Here is a 19,700-nt window from a genome sequence, read left to right on the forward strand (position 1 = left end):
TTGAGTTTTAAACATTTATCTTTATTCATATACTAAGTGCTAAAAATTACATTACCATGTAGACACTTGCAACACGATTCGACAAAGAAAATCTGACTAAATTCGGTAGCCTACTACCAAACACCGAGATAGAACTATTTACTAATCTGCCAATCAGAAGCATGGGAAAGATATCGACAGCGTGCTGTGGTTCCGTTATTTACATAAGACTCGATAGCTCCGCCCCTTTATGCTAATGCCATAACGGGAGATATAATCTTTGAGAGTGCTCCCGTTATCGAATGTTGTCGAGGTGTTTGGACTGGTAAATTGTGACATAGTGTGACGTTTGACACAAATATTTTGACTTTTCTGGACACTGAAGGATTTGTGTAGTAAATGATCCGAGATATGAAGTGAGAAGGAAGTTTCTTTCGAACTGTGACATTATTGGTCTGGAAAAACAAAATCAACCTCGTGGTGGGATAAACAAACATCAGTACTTTTAGTGATGGTATTTTGATGTAGTTTTCACAGCAGTTATTTCATATTCTTGAATAATTGAAATGAAGTTTTCGTTTGGACAACACATTGAGCTTATAACGTAGTAATCCGTGTGAACCTTTCTATTAACTTTAAAAAGAAAAACAAGGAGTTTTGCGTGACAAAAACGTTCTGATGCATTTCACAACGAAGATGGAGAATTCTTGCAAATCGTTCAGCATCGACGCTTTATTGTCGAAATCCTCGTCAGTTTCAACACCGAAGAAAACATCAGATTCGGATCATCGTTTTCATTCGAAATCACCAGTAGTGTCGCCTATAGCACCACAGGGGTCTCCACGACCCTCGTCTTCCGGCTCCAGCCACCGAAGTAACAGTCCTGACTCTAGCCTGTCCCCTTCTGGATCTGGAGGATTTACATCCGGCACGTTTATTCCTAGGCCTGGACTTTTGAATACACAACATCCAGCCCTGATGCATCAACATTCGGTTGCAATTCAGGGTCTCCTTCATGCTCAACAAATGTATGGGGCGTTTAACGGACACACGGGTGGACATAGCGGGGGCGGAAGTGGTATGCCCATGTTTTCCGGAAGTGCTTTCCACAGTCCAGCGGACCACGCGTATAAACTTTCACAGCACGCGCAAAACATCCAGCCATATCTAAATGAGTGGTTCGCACGTGGCGGCATGTTAATGCCCCGTATGATGGACTACACGGGTGAGTGACGTTAGTGGTTAGGGAAAAGGGTAGAAAAGCTGATAACTGTCGGAAAAAATCTGTTGTGCTCTTAGTGCCTTTAAATGATTCGATAAAAAAATACGGACAAAAAATTACAGGTTAAATTGAATAATATTTGATTGTATAAACAGTTTATCTTTTTCTATGTAGATAGAATATCGTAGTTGTAACCGTAAAAAAATCGCAAAAAAGTTCTTTGATATGATTTAGTTTGAAATATAGATTATCACAATTTTTAATCACTTTGAGCAAGACTTATTTCACATCTGTGGACAGTGTTCTAAATTTAATTATCATAAAAAAAAATCATTATATAAAAAAGAAAAAAGAAAACACATATAATCGAATCTAAACAATAAAAAATCTATAATATACTGACAAACAAAGACAAAAACAAACAAAAACCGTATCTCAGTATGTGGACCTAGATAGCTAAAATATATTTCACATTAAAGGAGGACCAATGTTTGAATATCCCTGAACATATAATTATTCTCGTGTTTATTGTCTTTACAACAGATGGTATGAGACAAAGTTTTATCACAAAGAGAAAAACTCTCACAAACCTTGATACAATGAAGTGAATATATAACAATTAATCGTGACATTGTAGGTGACATTTTTTTCACGTTTGTAAAATTGTTTTAGTTTTTCTAATTATTACTTTTGTTGTCGTAGAAAGTTATTTTTCAGAAGCATTTTTGTACATGAGAATTATTTAATGATATGAATGTCTCCATCTTTTTGCTTATAACTAACAAAACTTATTCATATTCATATTTACTCCATGCGTACACACATACAGGAATAGGAATTGATAGAGAGATAGATAAACCTTGTCATAATGATTTCAATAGTTAAGTCTTCTCTTAATTCCTCTACCTCCATCTTTGTTTTAAAACCGTGTCCGTTACCGACGAACTAATTATAAAGATAATTTAACGTCAGTATTCCTACGTTACCGACGAACTAATTATAAAGATAATTTAACGTCAGTGTCCCTACGTTACCGACGAACTAATTATAAAGATAATTTAACGTCAGTATTCCTACGTTACCGACGAACTAATTATAGAGATAATTTAACGTCAGTGTCCCTACGTTATCGACGAACTAATTATAAAGATAATTTAACGTCAGTGTCCCTACGTTACCGACGAACTAATTATAAAGATAATTTAACGTCCGTATTCCTACGGTAACGACAACTAATTATAAAGATAATTTAACGTCAGTGTCCCTACGTTACCGACAACTAATTATAAAGATAATTTAACGTCAGTGTACCTTCGTTACCGACGAACTAATTATAAAGATAATTTAACGTCAGTGTACCTTCGTTACCGACGAACTAATTATAAAGATAATTTAACGTCAGTATTCCTATACCAGAAACTATTTTTGCGAATATCAACAGAGACTTTTATGTGGTATAAACGATACACTTACCCGTGGTTGAATGTAATTTATAATTATAACGTTATTTGTAAATTAGGAGAATAAGTTAAACCTTGGTTAATTAAATAGTTGTGGAATTGTATTATAAATTTTGGGTGTTGTGGTACGTTATTCCATCCAATCGTATGACTTGACTGTATACAATATAAAAGCAGATAATTTATTATTTGATATATAAATTGTAAAAAACGATTTTTTTGATTGGATGTATATATTTTAAAAATAAAAAAAGTGCGGCTTGACGAATAGATTATAGAAAACAGATTTTTTTAATTTGATGCATTAATTATAAAAACAAAGAATTTATTATTTGATATATAAATCATAAAAAAAGAATTAATGATTCGATCTATAAATTATAAAAGAAGAGAATATATTGAAACAAAGACAACAAACTACATGTATACCAGATGAATTATCATTCTGAAAGGTAAATTCTAAACGAAGAAGTTATCAAAAGTATATAGTGTATATGAATACATGAATATATGAATATTATAAATTACTAAAGCTATATTCTCCTTGAAACGATCATTTCTTCATGTTGTTGAATGCTTTTATCGCGATTTTATTGTAAATATTACCGGGGTGGTAGTACAGCGTTAAAGTGTTCACACACTATTGCTCAGATAGCACTGTCTGCATCGTACTCCATAAATCAAACTTTTGAAATGCACAATTGAAAACGTTTAATGGAAAGCATGCATGTGAATGAATTTACATTGGAATTCCCCTTGAAATAATTCTAATTTCACAGGCTAATATAGATAACAAATATCTATATTAGCCTGAGAAATGAGAGAGAAACCTGATTTATCGTGTCCTAATTTCAGTAGTTTTCAAATAAAATATTAAAATAGTATTTGTATGGATACCAGGAGGACTAGAAAATGAACATTTATATATGTCGCAGAATAAATATCGACACATTTCACATAAAATGTCCGAGAGACTAAGTGTCCTCCGGTAGATCTCTATGGAAACGTAAATTGCTCGCCCTTCTAACAGTATACCCATGTCTCCATTGTCGGGTATTCAACACGTGGTACCTAAATGTCATCATTGTTTCATAAAAGTCATAACATGTTACTGTATTCACGTGTCTCCGGGTTTTAGGATTATACTGGTACGTTATTTCTTCAGCATTCAACACGAACATTTGATTCTCAAATAAAAATCGAAGTATACTAGAAAAACTCTACACTATCATATCAAGAATATATGGGCTGGAATTCCTGTCAGAGAGGTGCTTTATTGTGAAAAAATGCTCTTACTATTTTTAAAAAAATCGCACAGGTATACATTTTTCTATGTTTGATGGACAATAAACTCTGTGTCCATGTACTACGCCAAACACACTGAATCTAACATTGGACCACATCTGATAAACTGTTAATGTGCATGGCCATATGAACAACGTAACCGACGCACTTAACCATGCAAGACGACCTTCCAACACAATATCGTGTTTTTTTGTTTGTTTTTGTTTTTAAATAGTATATAATGACCCCAATAATTGTGATTCACGTCTCAGGCGTCAGTGATATGATTATATTTAGTATCTATATCATGAGATTAATGCAGAACATTCTAAAATTTAGCTGTCGACGGCGCATTTCAAAAAAATGAATTAAACAACTAGCATCATGAAATATATGTTTGAATATAAAGATTAAGCTAATTATGTTTGTTTATTTTCCAATGAAAGAACTATGTTGTTGTATCAAATCTATTTTTCTTTTAACATACAACGCTTTACCAAACTGTCAATGCCATATATAGAAAAGCTCTAAAGGAATATTATAATTTCTGCATTAAAATAAAATAAATCTTTTTGCGAAAATTTTCGCCAAGCCATGATCGTAAATATAATTTAACTCAATATACAGACATTAAAATTGATTTCTTATTGTGACGAAACTTGTACACTGCTAACAGTTCGACCTCGAAAATGTGCTCATCCAAAAATTTAAATCTTTAATTATTTCGGTAACTGTAGGTGTATCTCAAAAGCTGAAGATATCTTGTGGTTTACACTTTAATTTGATATCGTCATAATTAAACAACAATATATTGATAAAGTAACTTAATTTGGCTCTCTTAACCAACAAAAACAATCACTTATCTATTGAAAAAAATAACAATTTGGTAATTCCCTATAATAATCAGAGTTGGTCATATCTAGGTGGTATTCTGAAAAATACAGACAAAGATATAGACAAGGAACGTATTCTGTTTAGATGGAAATGTTCACGAATACTTATAGCTCAGCGTTTAAGTTAGATAACTTGTTTTGGTAATTCTTGCACTTAATAGGTTCGTATGAGACGAAGTACGAGTTGCTTGTAGGGAAGAAAATATGTTTCTATCTTTGTACACAGATTACTCGATACATATACTTCATTTCAGTCAATATACAAATACATTTCGTTTGTACAATGTAATGAACAATTGATACAAAAACTGTAATTGGATGGGAAAAATAGTTTAACCCTTAGTTTAAAATATATTTTATTGCAAAATATTAAAAGAAGGATTTGGCACAGGCTATTTCAGCTGATGTCATCGCCTTTTCCGTATACATTTGGATATAGCTTTCCAATAATACAAACACTTCAATAATACATAACCAGTTATAGGAGAATGTATCTTACAAGAGGCATGGTAGGATGTACATAATGATTACTGTTGTTACATCTACATAATTATATAGAAATTGATACATCTACATAATTATATAGAGATACATAACGATTACTGGTGTTACATCGACATAATTATATAGAAATTGATACATCTACATAATTATATAGAGATACATAACGATTACTGGTGTTACATCGACATAATTATATATAGATACATAACGATTACTGGTGGTACATCTACATAATTATATAGAGATACATAACGATTACTGGTGTTACATCTACATAATTATATAGAGATACGTAACGATTACTGGTGTTACATCTACATAATTATATATAGATACATAACGATTACTGGTGTTACATCTACATAACAATAGAGATAAATAACGATTACTGGTGTTACATCTACATAATTATATATAGATACATAACGATTACTGGTGTTACATCTACATAATTATATAGAGATACATAACGATTACTGGTGTTACATCTACATAATTATATATAGATACATAACGATTACTGGTGTTACATCTACATAATTATATAGAGATACATAACGATTACTGGTGTTACATCTACATAATTATATAGAGATACATAACGATTACTGGTGTTACATCTACATAACAATAGAGATAAATAACGATTACTGGTGTTACATCTACATAATTATATAGAGATTCATAACGATTACTGTTGTTACATCTACATAATTATATATAGATTGTTACATCTACATAATTATATAGAGATACATAACGATACATAACGATTACTGGTGTTACATCTACATAATTATATAGAGATTCATAACGATTACTGGTGTTACATCTACATAATTATATAGAGATACATAACGATTACTAGTGTTACATCAACATAATTATATAGAGATACACAACGATTACTGGTGTTACATCTACATAATTATATAGAGATACATAACGATTACTGGTGGTACATCTACATAATTATATAGAGATACATAACGATTACTGGTGTTACATCTACATAATTATATAGAGATACACAACGATTACTGGTGTTACATCTACATAATTATATAGAGATACATAACGATTACTGGTGTTACATCTACATAATTATATAGAGATACATAACGATTACTGGTGTTACATCTGCATAAGTTTTGATAGATATCACAACGAGTTAGTTGATAATTTAGCTTCTAAGTGACATCACTTTTTATTTTATTTTTTCTTAAATTATCGTCCATGTTTTATTTACTCCCAATTATTTTTAAGTTATTTTATATGTTTCTTTGTCATAGTAATAAGTATGATTAGAAAACGGTAAAAGATATATAGGTTTACAGAGATGAGCCTTACATGAAAAATTAGCCTACAGTATGGATTATAGGAGGCATCAGCTCTCACATCATATCCAGGTTCTTATTATTTATTTTATTGATTTTTTTTCTTCATAAGAACGTGTCAAATTAATTGTGGCTAGATGATATAAGTTAAATAATTATATGTAAATATTACAGCTTTATTTATATTTAAAAGACACTAGCCATATCTAGTCATATTTTGTCATTAAGTGTCAAAATTATTACCCCTTGACGCCCTCTATTGGTCTGTATGTCCCTTAACCCCTTCACACTCTCTATTTGTCTGTATGCCCCTTAACCCCTTCACTCCCTCTATTTGTCTGTATGCCCCTTTACCCCTTCATGTCCTCTGTTTGTCTGTATGCCCCTTAACCCCTTCACGCCCTCTATTTGTCTGTATGCCCCTTTACCCCTTCATGCCCTCTGTTTGTCTGTATGCCCCTTTACCCCTTCATGCCCTCTGTTTGTCTGTATGCCCCTTTACCCCTTCATGCCCTCTGTTTGTCTGTATGCCCCTTTACCCCTTCATGCCCTCTGTTTGTCTGTATGTCCCTTTAACAGTTAACGCCCTCTGTTGGTCTTTTATATGTTAGAAGCCTCGTGAACACTCTGTGGTAATCTATTTAATTCCCCGCTAATTCCTCGATATACCGTATCATTAAGTTCCTCATAAACCAATTATGTACTCATAATCCTGACCACCCAAACGAACTAGAAAATGGCGCACCATTTCAAAGGCGCATGCCTGCTTTGTACCGCGGGATAGATCTGAAACACAAAGGCGACCATTCTGGATTTGCACCTTTTCTTTGGATATGAATCCATCTGGCTGATACAGGTTTTGATAACATTCTAATGGACATTTTTGAGTGATTGGTAGACGAAAGGCAGCGTTAAAGCTGTATAATCCCGGTCTGTATGATAGAAGTGAGAACGAGGCTTAGTCCTCGGCTATACAGATAACGGTATCGACAACATATCATGGCAACGCTCTGAGGTACGGAAAACAAAACAAGCATGTTTTAGTGATAGAGCAATAATTCGATAGGTGTTCTTAAACAAATCATGAAAATAATTACAAGAAGTGTCGGACAAGATCGAAGTTGCTTTAGGTCAATTTGTACATCCATTCCGGATCATTGTACACATTTATGAACTGTTTCAGGACGTTTGGAATATTATTTGCTGTTTTGTCAAATACGTTAATGGGTATGGCCTTTTTCCCTGTAATTCAGGTGCATCATTTTCTTTCGAGACATTTCTTTTGGTGTATTGAAAAAATAACAATAGTGCCCTCGGTATTCCATAGTAAGGTAATTTGTTGGAATAAAAACTAAATGATTTTTCGGAAGTAAGCAGGACAAACGGCGTTTTCTACATATAAAACAACTGTCCTGGACTGCGACATTGTTTAAGTTCTAGTCTCGTGCAGTGCGTTAGGTTTTCGGTCGTTTTTGTTCTCTGTTTGTCTTACCTAGGACCGGCAGAAGCTGCCTCCAATAAGGCTGGTGACCTTGCATAAGTTAATAAAATAAGCGTCGATAAAATGATCACTGATGATAGTTGATTATCACAATGAAGATACGATATATGTAGGAAGTATGGGTTTATTATCACTAACCTAAAGCGTATAGGCATATACGTCCCTACCATGAACCAGTGCTACACCGATTAGATAATTCCCATACCCGTGTGAGCACCGACGCACACAGCTTAATTTTACTTAGCATATATAAAATAAGTATGTGTTCGATAACCATTCTTAGTAATGTCTTGTGAGATTAACCAAAGTTTAGATGCATTAATTGAAATTAATTAAAACGTAAACAGTCGACGCTGTTCACTTTATGTTAGCCTTAATCCCTTGGTGTGTAGAGCGCTGTCAAGTTCACGCCGCTTGTAGACGAACTTATTTAAGGATGATTGATAACGACTGATATTAACGGGTTAATCCCCGAAGTAGCTGTTTCGCGGTCATTGATAGTTCTACCGTAGTTTAATCATTCTATAAGACTCGATTGCGCTAGGACCCTCCCATCTGTCATGGCGAGCTCTTATTGGTCAACTTGTCATTTTAATTGGACCATCTCAAGTGTCCCTCTGTGGCCACACTCTGTCCAAAATACCTTATGCCAAAATCTCAATTGATTTGTAATTATGATGTGCTGACATATACCGTTAGATGTCAGTGAAGTGCACGTTCCGAACGGAAAGGACTTTAAAATATCAGATATGAAGTTTAAAGCTAGCCGATCACATGATTACAACCATATGGTTTAGGTTAGTGTTAGAAACAGCGGTATCATATACAATGTGACATTTATTAACGCACGCTGGTATTTCAGCATCTAGAGCACGATTTGGGGCAGATTTGTCAACAAAACACGTCAATTTACAACCCCAAATCTCCCTTAATATGTAGTTATAAAGTGACAGCCTTAGCACCTGGGCACATCAAAGGGCCCGGCAATGTCAGGTACACCGGTAACGACGGTCTGACTGTGTAAACAACTACCGTTTATATAGTTATCTGCTTTGACAATTGAACTGGAATTATCAGTGAAAAATATGAAAATTGTTTTAACGTGTGGAAAATAAGACTTCAAGAAAGTATTTGGCCAATATAGGAAATGTGTTAAAGCCATTTGTTTTGTGAATAGCTTATCTAAACACTTTAAATCGTTTATTTATGACGAGCTCGAGTAACAGATGCTGATGAGGTTTAGTCATTGCAAGTTACCGTCGACTTCCTTTCCAGACATCATAGCAACAAATTATAAACAAAAATGGACGTCTCCGTCTGCGGTATAAGTCAGTTTCGATACCAGTACATAAGTCAGTTCCTATACCAGTACAAAAAATGGACGTCTCCGCCGGCGGTATTAGTCAGTTCCGATACCAGTTAAAGAAAAAGGACGTCTCCGTCTGCGATATTAGTCAGTTCTTGATGCCAGTACAAAAAAGTGGCCATAACTGTTAAAAATGAGGTATCTGCATATGGTCGAAATATATTTGGTTTTGTATTTCGTCCTCTTAACAGCTACAATCATTTATATGTAACTGAGGATAAGTAATAATTATCACGCAAATAAAATAACAGAATCGGCAAAACAATTTGCCTTTAAATATGTGCCTACGTTTGTCTAAATTAACCTTGTGTTTGGACATATCATTTAAATGAATATATTAATTTTATCTATATACATCTATAAAAGAGATGTAGTTAGAGTTGCAGACTATTCTTCACTGCGACATCAAACCAGAAACATATATAACATGTTTCTGATCAAAACACCCTTTTTACGGATGTCGACTAGACACAGTGGTAAAAGCTTTGATTTTTTTCTTGCAAGACTATTTGGTGTCCTGGAACCTTCCTGGTGTTAAAAATGTGTTACTTCGTCATTTTTAGTTCTATGTTTTATATATAATATACATTAATTAGCACATATATGTACATTTATTGGTATGTACATACTAAGACATTGACATTCCCCCGTGGTTTGAGTGGCCTAATCTCATATGTGCCTATCTTTAATTCCCAACCAAATCTTAAGTCTATGATGTAATATATGTGTAGTGAGCAAAGAGAACGTCGTGATCTTCTAATGATTGATAAATTTTATCTAAAGTTGTACATCATTAAAGATGACCGATAGCGGCAACTACTACCGATAACGGTCCCTCGCTCGACACGACGGGCTGACGGTCTGCACAAGTCCGTGGACGAATTCGGAAGATTATTACATCATACGAACGACTATTACAATTGATTATTCATTATTACTTCATTTCTGTCGAAATTAACGAAGATAACACATGGACATGTACTCTAGATCGTGCCTTGTGTTTAATTCACAACTATCACAGCGCCGCCATTTTGTTTTCGTGTCACATACATTGTACCTGTGGCCAGGCTGTGTACGCCACGCCTTGTGTACTGAATACCGGTCAGGGCATGAGACACAGCCGTACAAATATATGATTATACATTATAATTAATATTAAATTATTTAGAATAATATCAAAGAAGATAAATTGATAGGTTATATATTGAGTAACTTTAAAAACGGACATTGTGAACTTTCATATTGACTATTAATTAACGAAATTAATTTCCGACATTATATACATACGTGTAAAATTCGTTGGGTATTGCTCTGAAAGCACGTCAGAGAACCTTAATCTCTCTTCCTGACATTGATGCCTTATAGTGACTTTCCTACCAATACGATATTCATACATCTTTCTGTAGGAATGTTATTCTAAAATTACACGACTAGTTACCCTTAACAATGACAGGATTCAGCGACGCAAATTGACCATCATCTAGTGAAGAATTGGTCATTTCATCTTCTCCCTCGTCACGCCTTGGCCCTAAACGACAGAAATCGTTTCTAGTGTGTCCTATGGTTAGTCTGTGTATCGCTATTTCTCGGAAATGCACTGGAGACCAACCGTAATTCATTAGCCTGGAAAGAGGCGAAGAAATGACGGGGAAATTTGGTAGTAAAATTTCATTACGAATGTACAGAGTGTATTGGCGGCATCTGGTAGATTGTATTTCATTTGTAAATGTCAACAGCACTGGCTTATCACGACATGATTAAAACGGCGCTGTAACGGGCGCAAGGAGCGCAATTTGCTAATTCAATTTTCAATTCGCCAGCTATTAGCCTCCGAGACAGTCGATTTAGCCTAACATTAGTGACAATTTGTATTTGGTTTTGCCACCATAGGGCAAGCTCGCCAGATTAATCAAATCTGCATGAGAAAGGCTGAAAAGGAGACGGGCTCTTCTAGTGTAAGGACTGAATTGGCTTCTCAATAGCGTCTGTGGTCGGAACACAAAGGGAAGGCGAGGAAAGCTCTCCAGAATGGTTCCTTAAGTTACTAACGATAGGGCAAATTAACTAATCAACTTATTTCCTCCAGAATTAAATCCACTTGATCCGGCAAATTAAAACCGAAGATTAAAAAGCACAACGACAAACAGTATTGTAGTGGTGTACTAGAGGCTGACATCACTCAGTGTGTGTAATCAATCATGCACAGCCACAGCGATTGTCACGAACCCTAGCCCACAGACAGCAACATTTATCGCCTAAATAGAAAAGATAGTAGACTTAAATCTAATATCACAAAAGTAATCACAAAGCTTAAGGTAAAATTCATTTAAGTTTAACAAGTCCCACTTCGGACACCCGTGGATTTAATGTTCCAAAAGCCTGCCAGACTGAACAGGCAAGATTCGGTTCTTAATCAAATAATTCCCGACTGGAAAGCTGCACATTTGTATTCAACTCGTTGTAAAAGACACAAGGGGATTTGTCTACAAGAATTACATATTGCAATTCTAAATTGATCGCTTGAAGGGTAAAGCATTCTGTTTTAATAGTGTTTATCTTACCTCTGGCTCTTTAAACGAAATCTTCAGGAATTTTAGAAACAAAATTGCTTTGTCTTATAATTTAATGTTTAAGATTTTTGTAGTATATTTCCTATGACGTGTTTCTCTGTGTGTAAATACTTAAAGTGTTCGAGTCTTTATGTCAGCTCCTGTATACCTTTTATTTTTCGTATGCACGAGAGAATTGAAAACTAAGAAATTTTCAAAATATTTGTATTTTTAGCAACAAAAACGGCACTTTCTAGGTTTATATTGGTTTAACGTATTAGACAAGACTTGAATAACTCACACCATTTTATATTTTTTAATAACATTAAAACCACGTACTTTATGCTTATACCGGTGTTCATATTGTTTTACTTTAGTATATATTTCCTGCGATTATCTTTATCTTTTGTCTATTGACCAAATATTAAGCATTTCATTCTTATCAAAATTGTTAACATTGAAGAACTGGTAAGTTGTTGGTGGGAAGTTTCAGAGTTGTTGGTGGGAGGTTTCAGGGTTGATGGTGTGATATTTCAGAGTTGATGGTGTGAGATTTCAGAGTTGATGGTGTGAGATTTCAGAGTTGATGGTGTGATATTTCAGAGTTGATGGTGTGATATTTCAGAGTTGATGGTGTGAGGATTCAGATTGGTTTTTCATTCTGCTGTTGCTTACTTCAGTTCATTTTCGGAAATTAATAATGAATGAATTTTACAAATTAAGACATTTGAAAGCAGTAATTATTTTTTTCGTTATCATAGAACTGGTTATAATATTGATATATGAAAGATAAACTTGCGGGCTGTCTTGTCGCACAATCATTCCGCTTATGATTCAGGAACAGTACGCGTTAAAAAGAAAAATACTGAATTCTAAAAATGTGATGAAATCTGATTGGAAAATAATTAAAGACACGAACATATATATATATATATATAAACATTTTCTCTAAGATCTGACTTTTTATATCTATGATTTTGCTGATACGTTCTCCCTATATTCCACATTCTACATTCACACGGAGTGTGTATACGATTTGAAATGTGTCGACATATTTCTGAGGTTCGGTTCAACCTCTTTACAGTTAATTGTTACTACTCGAGTACAGCACGCTTGTCATCGTTGCTTTGTTAAATGATTACAATTTAATTTGAAATGAAGCGGAACGAAATGGTTCAGAAATTAATTATCATGATAACGAGGAAAACGAATTTAATCACTGGAGAGAAATCTGTCCGAAGAAAGATAATTCTATTAATTCAAAAGAAACAATAGGATGAGGAGTGCCATTATACTGTCCTCATATGTAAGGGAACTCGTTACAGAGGTATCCGAAAGGAAGTTGGACTGACGAATTAAAAAAAAAAAAAAAAAATAAGTAGTATGATATATAGATTCAATGAAACATACAATAAAACCAATCAAAATAAAAAATCAAAGTGTCAGTGAAAAAAGATGATACAAATAGAAATAAATAAACAACAAAAAACCAATGATACTTTAAACTTTTCCTGTCGTGGCCCTCGATCGTCGATTGAGGACGACTTGATGTGCCCCTGCGTTATTCATCAGAATCTGTTCTCCCCACCGCAGCCAATACATTAATAGAATTGATGTGATTTCTTATTTTCCACATGACTACGTTTTCACCGTCTGGGTAACGGAAGCCATGACTACTCTTACAATTCTTCTCTAACCGAGCATGGCTTTATTTGATCTTCTCAGTTACATTTCGAGAGCTAATTAGTGGAGTGTTGACAAATATAATTAGATTTCCGGAACGGCAAATAAAGCAGAATGCCCAAAATCACCATTAGAGAAAACACTGAAGTGCTTTTATGGGTAATTAATACCGCCACATCTTTCACAGAATTGATTTCGTTTTTCATTGTTGCCATCATTTAGACAATTAGAAAAGAAAATATAAATAATTTCTTATATGTAATTTCTTACTAATTACATATACTAAAAGTATTCTCTGATACAAACTATGAAACTGTTACTTTAGTTGTAATGCTATATATGTAGTATTTCTTATAACTATATAAAGTTAATTACATTTTAAACATAATAATTATAATATATATTTTGACATCAATAATTAGCATATATATTCTATTACAAACATTTGATATAATACATAGTGTATAAATGTTATTGAATTTCGATTATCACATTTATAAGTGTAATAAACCTCAAAATAGTACACCCCCTACACACACATGGAGTAGAGAATGGAGTAGAGTATGGAGTAGAGAATGGAGTACAGTATGGAGTACAGTATGGAGTACAATATGGAGTACAGTATGGAGTACAGTATGGAGTACAATATGGAGTAGAGGATGGAGTACAGTATGGAGTACAGTATGGAGTACAATATGGAGTACAATATGGAGTACAGTATGAAGTACAATATGGAGCACAATATGTAGTACAATATGGAGTACAGTATCTTTCAAACCACCATTTAGGTACTAGTAACATGACTAGTCTATTTATAATCACAAGTATAATGAAGGACAGTGTGATCGTGGTTTGTTTCTTTATTAAGCGACACGACACTTCATTGACATCTACATTTGATCATTCACACTGTACCAATATCCTCTTACTCAACTAAAACATTGCAACATAATTTAGTTAAACAACTTTCTCGTCTGTTTGGTTCCGTTCGGAATGATCGAACTTGTAAAATCTAATATATATTCCTAATTGTTCTGCGTTCCTTTCCAGGATTTACAAAACACAAATGATATTAGCACCTTTCAATCCATGTTTAGAGTTACACACATGCAGCAGAGTCAAAAATGAATCAATCTGCAACACCGCTGTTTCGTCCTTCTAGGACTCGTGAATGTTGTTTAAGTACATAAGAAGTAGTTAGTGATGCCGAGTGCCTAAAGCACTTCTACGTAGGAGGGGACTGAGGAAACTAAAACAGATCGACAGAAATGTCATTGATTACATTTATATAAGGTCTTCTTACTTATCAAAAGATCAATGCACCTTTTTTTTCTTTCCGTTTTATATTCCTAATGTTTATATGTACATTATATATTTACAGCCCAGCAACAGTCAAGCCTACTTGGGAAGACAAGACGGCCTCGGACAGCCTTCACCAGTCAACAATTATTGGAGCTTGAACGTCAGTTTAAGATGAACAAATACCTTTCACGACCTAAGCGGTTCGAGGTAGCGACATCCTTAATGCTCACCGAGACTCAGGTAGGTGGATCCTTACCACAACCAATGGGTGTGTTAGAGTCAGACATTTGTCATACTATGAAGTAAATAGGCAAAATTAACAAAATAATCACTTGATGAAATTTAGACTTAGCGCAGAGGATATTTAGGTCCAAAAAGTGGTATTCTACAAATCCCCCAAGTTGTCTGCTTCATCTCAGTTGCGATGTTCAAACTTGACAAAACGTTATATGAATACTCTTGTAGTCCTGTCCAAATGCTGTTCTTATGGCGACCAAATATGCCATCTTTCTTTTATTGATCGAGACATTTCCGCTGATCCTTTAACTAATACTTCTTCCAAAATTCGTCCAGATCACAAATGGACCTACAATTTTTGTTGTTGTGGTAACTATATAGGTCAGAGTCATCTTCTTTGATAGTTCAGATAATGACATATGTATGAAATCACACATGAAATAGACACATAATGCAATACCTCAAAAGCTTCAGAAATCACTTGCCATCCTAGCTGGAAAACACGAATTCTGCTTATATACGCATACTCTCTTATGCTTAGTGAATCCTTCAGAATATGTAGACGCTTTTGTTTTTTTTTAATATCCAATATTCAAAATCGCTAAATTTATCAAATTATGTGGTTAATACGCATCCCTTTATAAATAAATTAACTTTCATGTGGTCCCATTTTGAATTTCGTAGCTGTCATCACAAACGCGTGATCGAAGGAGAACACAGCTGTATATATCGAAAGCATTGCTAAATACATATTTGAGTGTTATCCGCTGGTTTGTATGCTGTTTGTATTTGAATTATTATCCTCCGAATTGGTTTTGTTTTGGGTTTATATTTTCTCACGTTACAATTCTTCGCTTAAATCAGAATTGGTTTTGTTTAAGATTTTATTTTCTCACCTTACAATTCTTCACAAACATCAGAATTGGTTTTGTTTAGGATTTTATTTTCTCACCTTACAATTCTTCACAAACATCAGAATTGGTTTTGTTTAGGATTTTATTTTCTCACCTTACAATTCTTCACAAACATCAGAATTGGTTTTGCTTTAGATTTTATTTTCTCACGTTACAATTCTTCAGTAGCATCAGAATTTGTTTTGTTTTAGATTTTCTTTTCTCGCCTTACAATTCTTGACTAACATCAAAATTGGTTTTATTTAAGATTTTTTTTCTAACTATACAACTTTTTGCTAATATCAGGATTGCTTTTTTCATTTGTGATTTCCTTTTCAAACCTTACGATTCTTTAATAAGATCAGAATTAACTGGTTTGATTTGAGATTTTGATGTGTAATTTTACAATTCCTCACTAATGTCAGAAGGTTTTATTTTGAGAATTTTTTTTATTCTTGCCTTTCTTTCGAAACATCAGAATTGGTTTTATTTTAGATTTCGTTTTAGATTTTTTTTCTAAACTTAGCATTATTTACTAATATCACATTTGATGCTATGACAATATTTTTTCATTTGAGATATTTATTTAATGTATTTTTCCGAAATATTGAAGTTTTGGGAAGAAATCGATTGATCTATAAAGATAATGTGTCTTTACGTCATACCGAATAAATACGGTTAGAGGTGAATTATAACTAATAGTACTTACCTACAAAAACTATACATATTTAGTTAATAAAGTATGTGTGCTAATGAAGATATACATACATGTACATTTTATTTCACATCTGATGAAGTCAATCCTTACCTTAAATCTCGAGAAGACTACCCGTGTCTGACATACTCAAACTTTCAATTCTTTCATTTCTCTCACAAAATTAGATGTACAGAGAAAAAGGAGGACAGGTCATGAGACTTTCTGAAACATAATTTTTTTTTAAATCTGCATAAATTTCTGAACTTTTTGACATTTTTTGTGTTCATTATTTCTGAAAATTTAATAGCATTTGCAGAAGAGATGATACATTAACATTTGTTATACAAAGATTCACGCACATTTCACAAACAACTTCCTTGACACCTTTATTTTATAAATAAATGAAATCGCAACAGCACATTTAAAGATAAACGTATTGAGAGAGAGTATAGTGTTTTGTTGAAGATATTCCGGCAGGAAGTATGATACAATGATACTCTATTTCGAATCCACATCAACAACATAGGATCGAACACCCAGCCTTTTTACTCTCCCGTTTCTCTTCACGTCATCTAAAACCTATTTGTTTGCCGTTCTATAGCCTTAATATGTCAGAGTTAGGCATGGAATTTCGCTCATTAGCAAATGTTCACTTCTTAATCACCTTTAAGTTATGATAAAATAGCCGAAACAGGTAGGAAAACGTGGCTAATCTTCCTTTTCTTACAATTCTTTATCTTGCATATTTCCCTCGTGTTGACTCTTTATCAAATGAAAACACAAAAACTGCAATTGAACGTGGTCGTGTCTAAACGCCCAAGCGATTAATATTGGAGCGTTAATTCCAGAGTGCAAGGTAACTTATCGTACGGGAGTCCACGATTTTTGTAAATTCACCAAGGTCCATTTAAGAAGGGATTAGCATACGGGGTTAAAATTTACACCTTACCTGAAAACAAGGATACACTTCTTAATACCTCAAACAACACCTGTATATTATCAACACATATCCAGCTGTCTCATAGACGGACTTATCTATGGTTGCCCGGGCAACTGTCTTGATTAATGGAAGAAAATTTCACCCACGGAGAAATAAGAAAGGTAGTTTCCGCGGGATGGTGATATGGCTGTGTTGACCATTAGACAACTAATGGCGGTTGGGTGATCGGTTTTCATTTTGTCGCTTTTCACACCGTCATTATAGTCATAATGAACGAGCTATATGTACTTTCTAATGTACAGTGGGATCGTAATTTCTGATTAATTCGTATGTCCCCATTGTCGTTCTATCATTGGACCACTGTATCGGATTCACACCTTGTCAAATCGCGAAACTTATCAGATTTAAGAGTTGGTGACTCACAACTTCAGACACACATATATATTCCAAAAACGCTAAGTTGCCGGGCAAATTTCACACTTTATTTGGAAATAACCCCCTTTTCTCGGTTGGTGTCTAGTGGACTGATAACTCTTCTTCCCTACTCGGGCCCGATCTGCTATTATCTGTACTTATTTCCACGCTCACTACATTACATAACTACAGAATGCCGGATGATCATTGGTTGATATTTTCGGTACTCATTTGTTACATTACACAGTTTAACACGCACATGTTACTAATGGTTTTCAACTAATTTCTCGTTAACTCAACAGTAGGTCATTGAAACTCTGCTTTTTATTGTTTCTCTATTTTAATCTTCCGATGTGCTTTATTGTAGGTGAAGATATGGTTTCAAAACCGAAGGATGAAATGGAAGCGGAGCAAGAAACCTTCATCAGAACCATCCCAGAAGAGAGTATCGGAGGGAGATAAAGGGAATAGCCATTACCTCACACAGAAGGGGGAAAAGCCACAATCTGACGATAAACTGGATACATTTGACAACGACCCAGAATCTGAGGATGTAGAAATTGACGACGATGATGACGATGACCTGGATTGTGAATCACACGATGGGGATATTAATGACATCCCCATTCCACACCCTGCTCATGCCCAAACTGACATTCGTGGAGGTAGTTTACAAGATTCAAATTTTAAGTTGAAACAGTTTGGATTAATACAAGCTGGTATGTAGATTTATTACCGCGAGGATCACCAACGGCAGCTGGGTCGGTACGCACTGCACTTGGACCATGAAGATTTGAAATGTCAAATTTTTGTTGAAAGGATTTTGTTTCAAATGACAACAATTTAGTAACCCAACTGGTGGTTCTAAAGACGTATAAAGGGCAGCATTCGGAAGGGGACGGATATTCCTCTTTAATGGGGTAACCGAGACATATAGATATTTCTGCCTTGCAATATCAAGGGAACATGTGGTTACATGGTTAAAGAATAGTGCTATTTTATTGTAAGCTCATTTGCACGATGAGTCACGTGCAACTGCAAAGCGGAACTATTATCCGCTATTATCCTTTCCAAGTCCAACTGCAATCAACCTATTTATTGATAAATACATAGAAATGTATGGCTGGGTTAGCTGTCACTGACATTAACTTTGATGATAACGATTATATAATGACTATACTGTCTTTGTTTATTGATGCTGACGATATAAATAAAATGTAACCAGAAGATAGTGCGTGTTTTTAATGGGACCCTAACTACTCCGGAGAGATGTGAGGACAAGCGTTTCTCTGACCCTAACTTATAGACAACACCTTGTCAGAACCTCACTACTCCGGAGAGATGAGAGGACAAGCGTTTCTCTGACCCTAACTTATAGACAACACCTTGTCAGAACCTCACTACTCAGGAGAGATGTGAGGACAAGCGTTTCTCTGACC

At 34.4% G+C, this 19,700-nt stretch overlaps 1 protein-coding gene across 1 annotated transcript; it reads left to right on the top strand.

The window, feature by feature from the left end:
* Nucleotides 1-257: 257 nt before the first annotated feature.
* Nucleotides 258-19,488, top strand: LOC117316261 (motor neuron and pancreas homeobox protein 1-like). The gene is made up of 3 exons (XM_033870803.1): nt 258-1,204; nt 15,160-15,320; nt 18,629-19,488. Exons 1-3 carry the CDS (start codon nt 658-660, stop codon nt 18,986-18,988), a joined length of 1,068 nt encoding a protein of 355 aa, XP_033726694.1. The 5' UTR covers nt 258-657; the 3' UTR covers nt 18,989-19,488.
* Nucleotides 19,489-19,700: the final 212 nt, after the last annotated feature.

Source organism: Pecten maximus, chromosome 2, assembly GCF_902652985.1.
Source record: "Pecten maximus chromosome 2, xPecMax1.1, whole genome shotgun sequence".
Classification (NCBI taxonomy): Eukaryota; Metazoa; Mollusca; class Bivalvia; order Pectinida; family Pectinidae; genus Pecten; species Pecten maximus.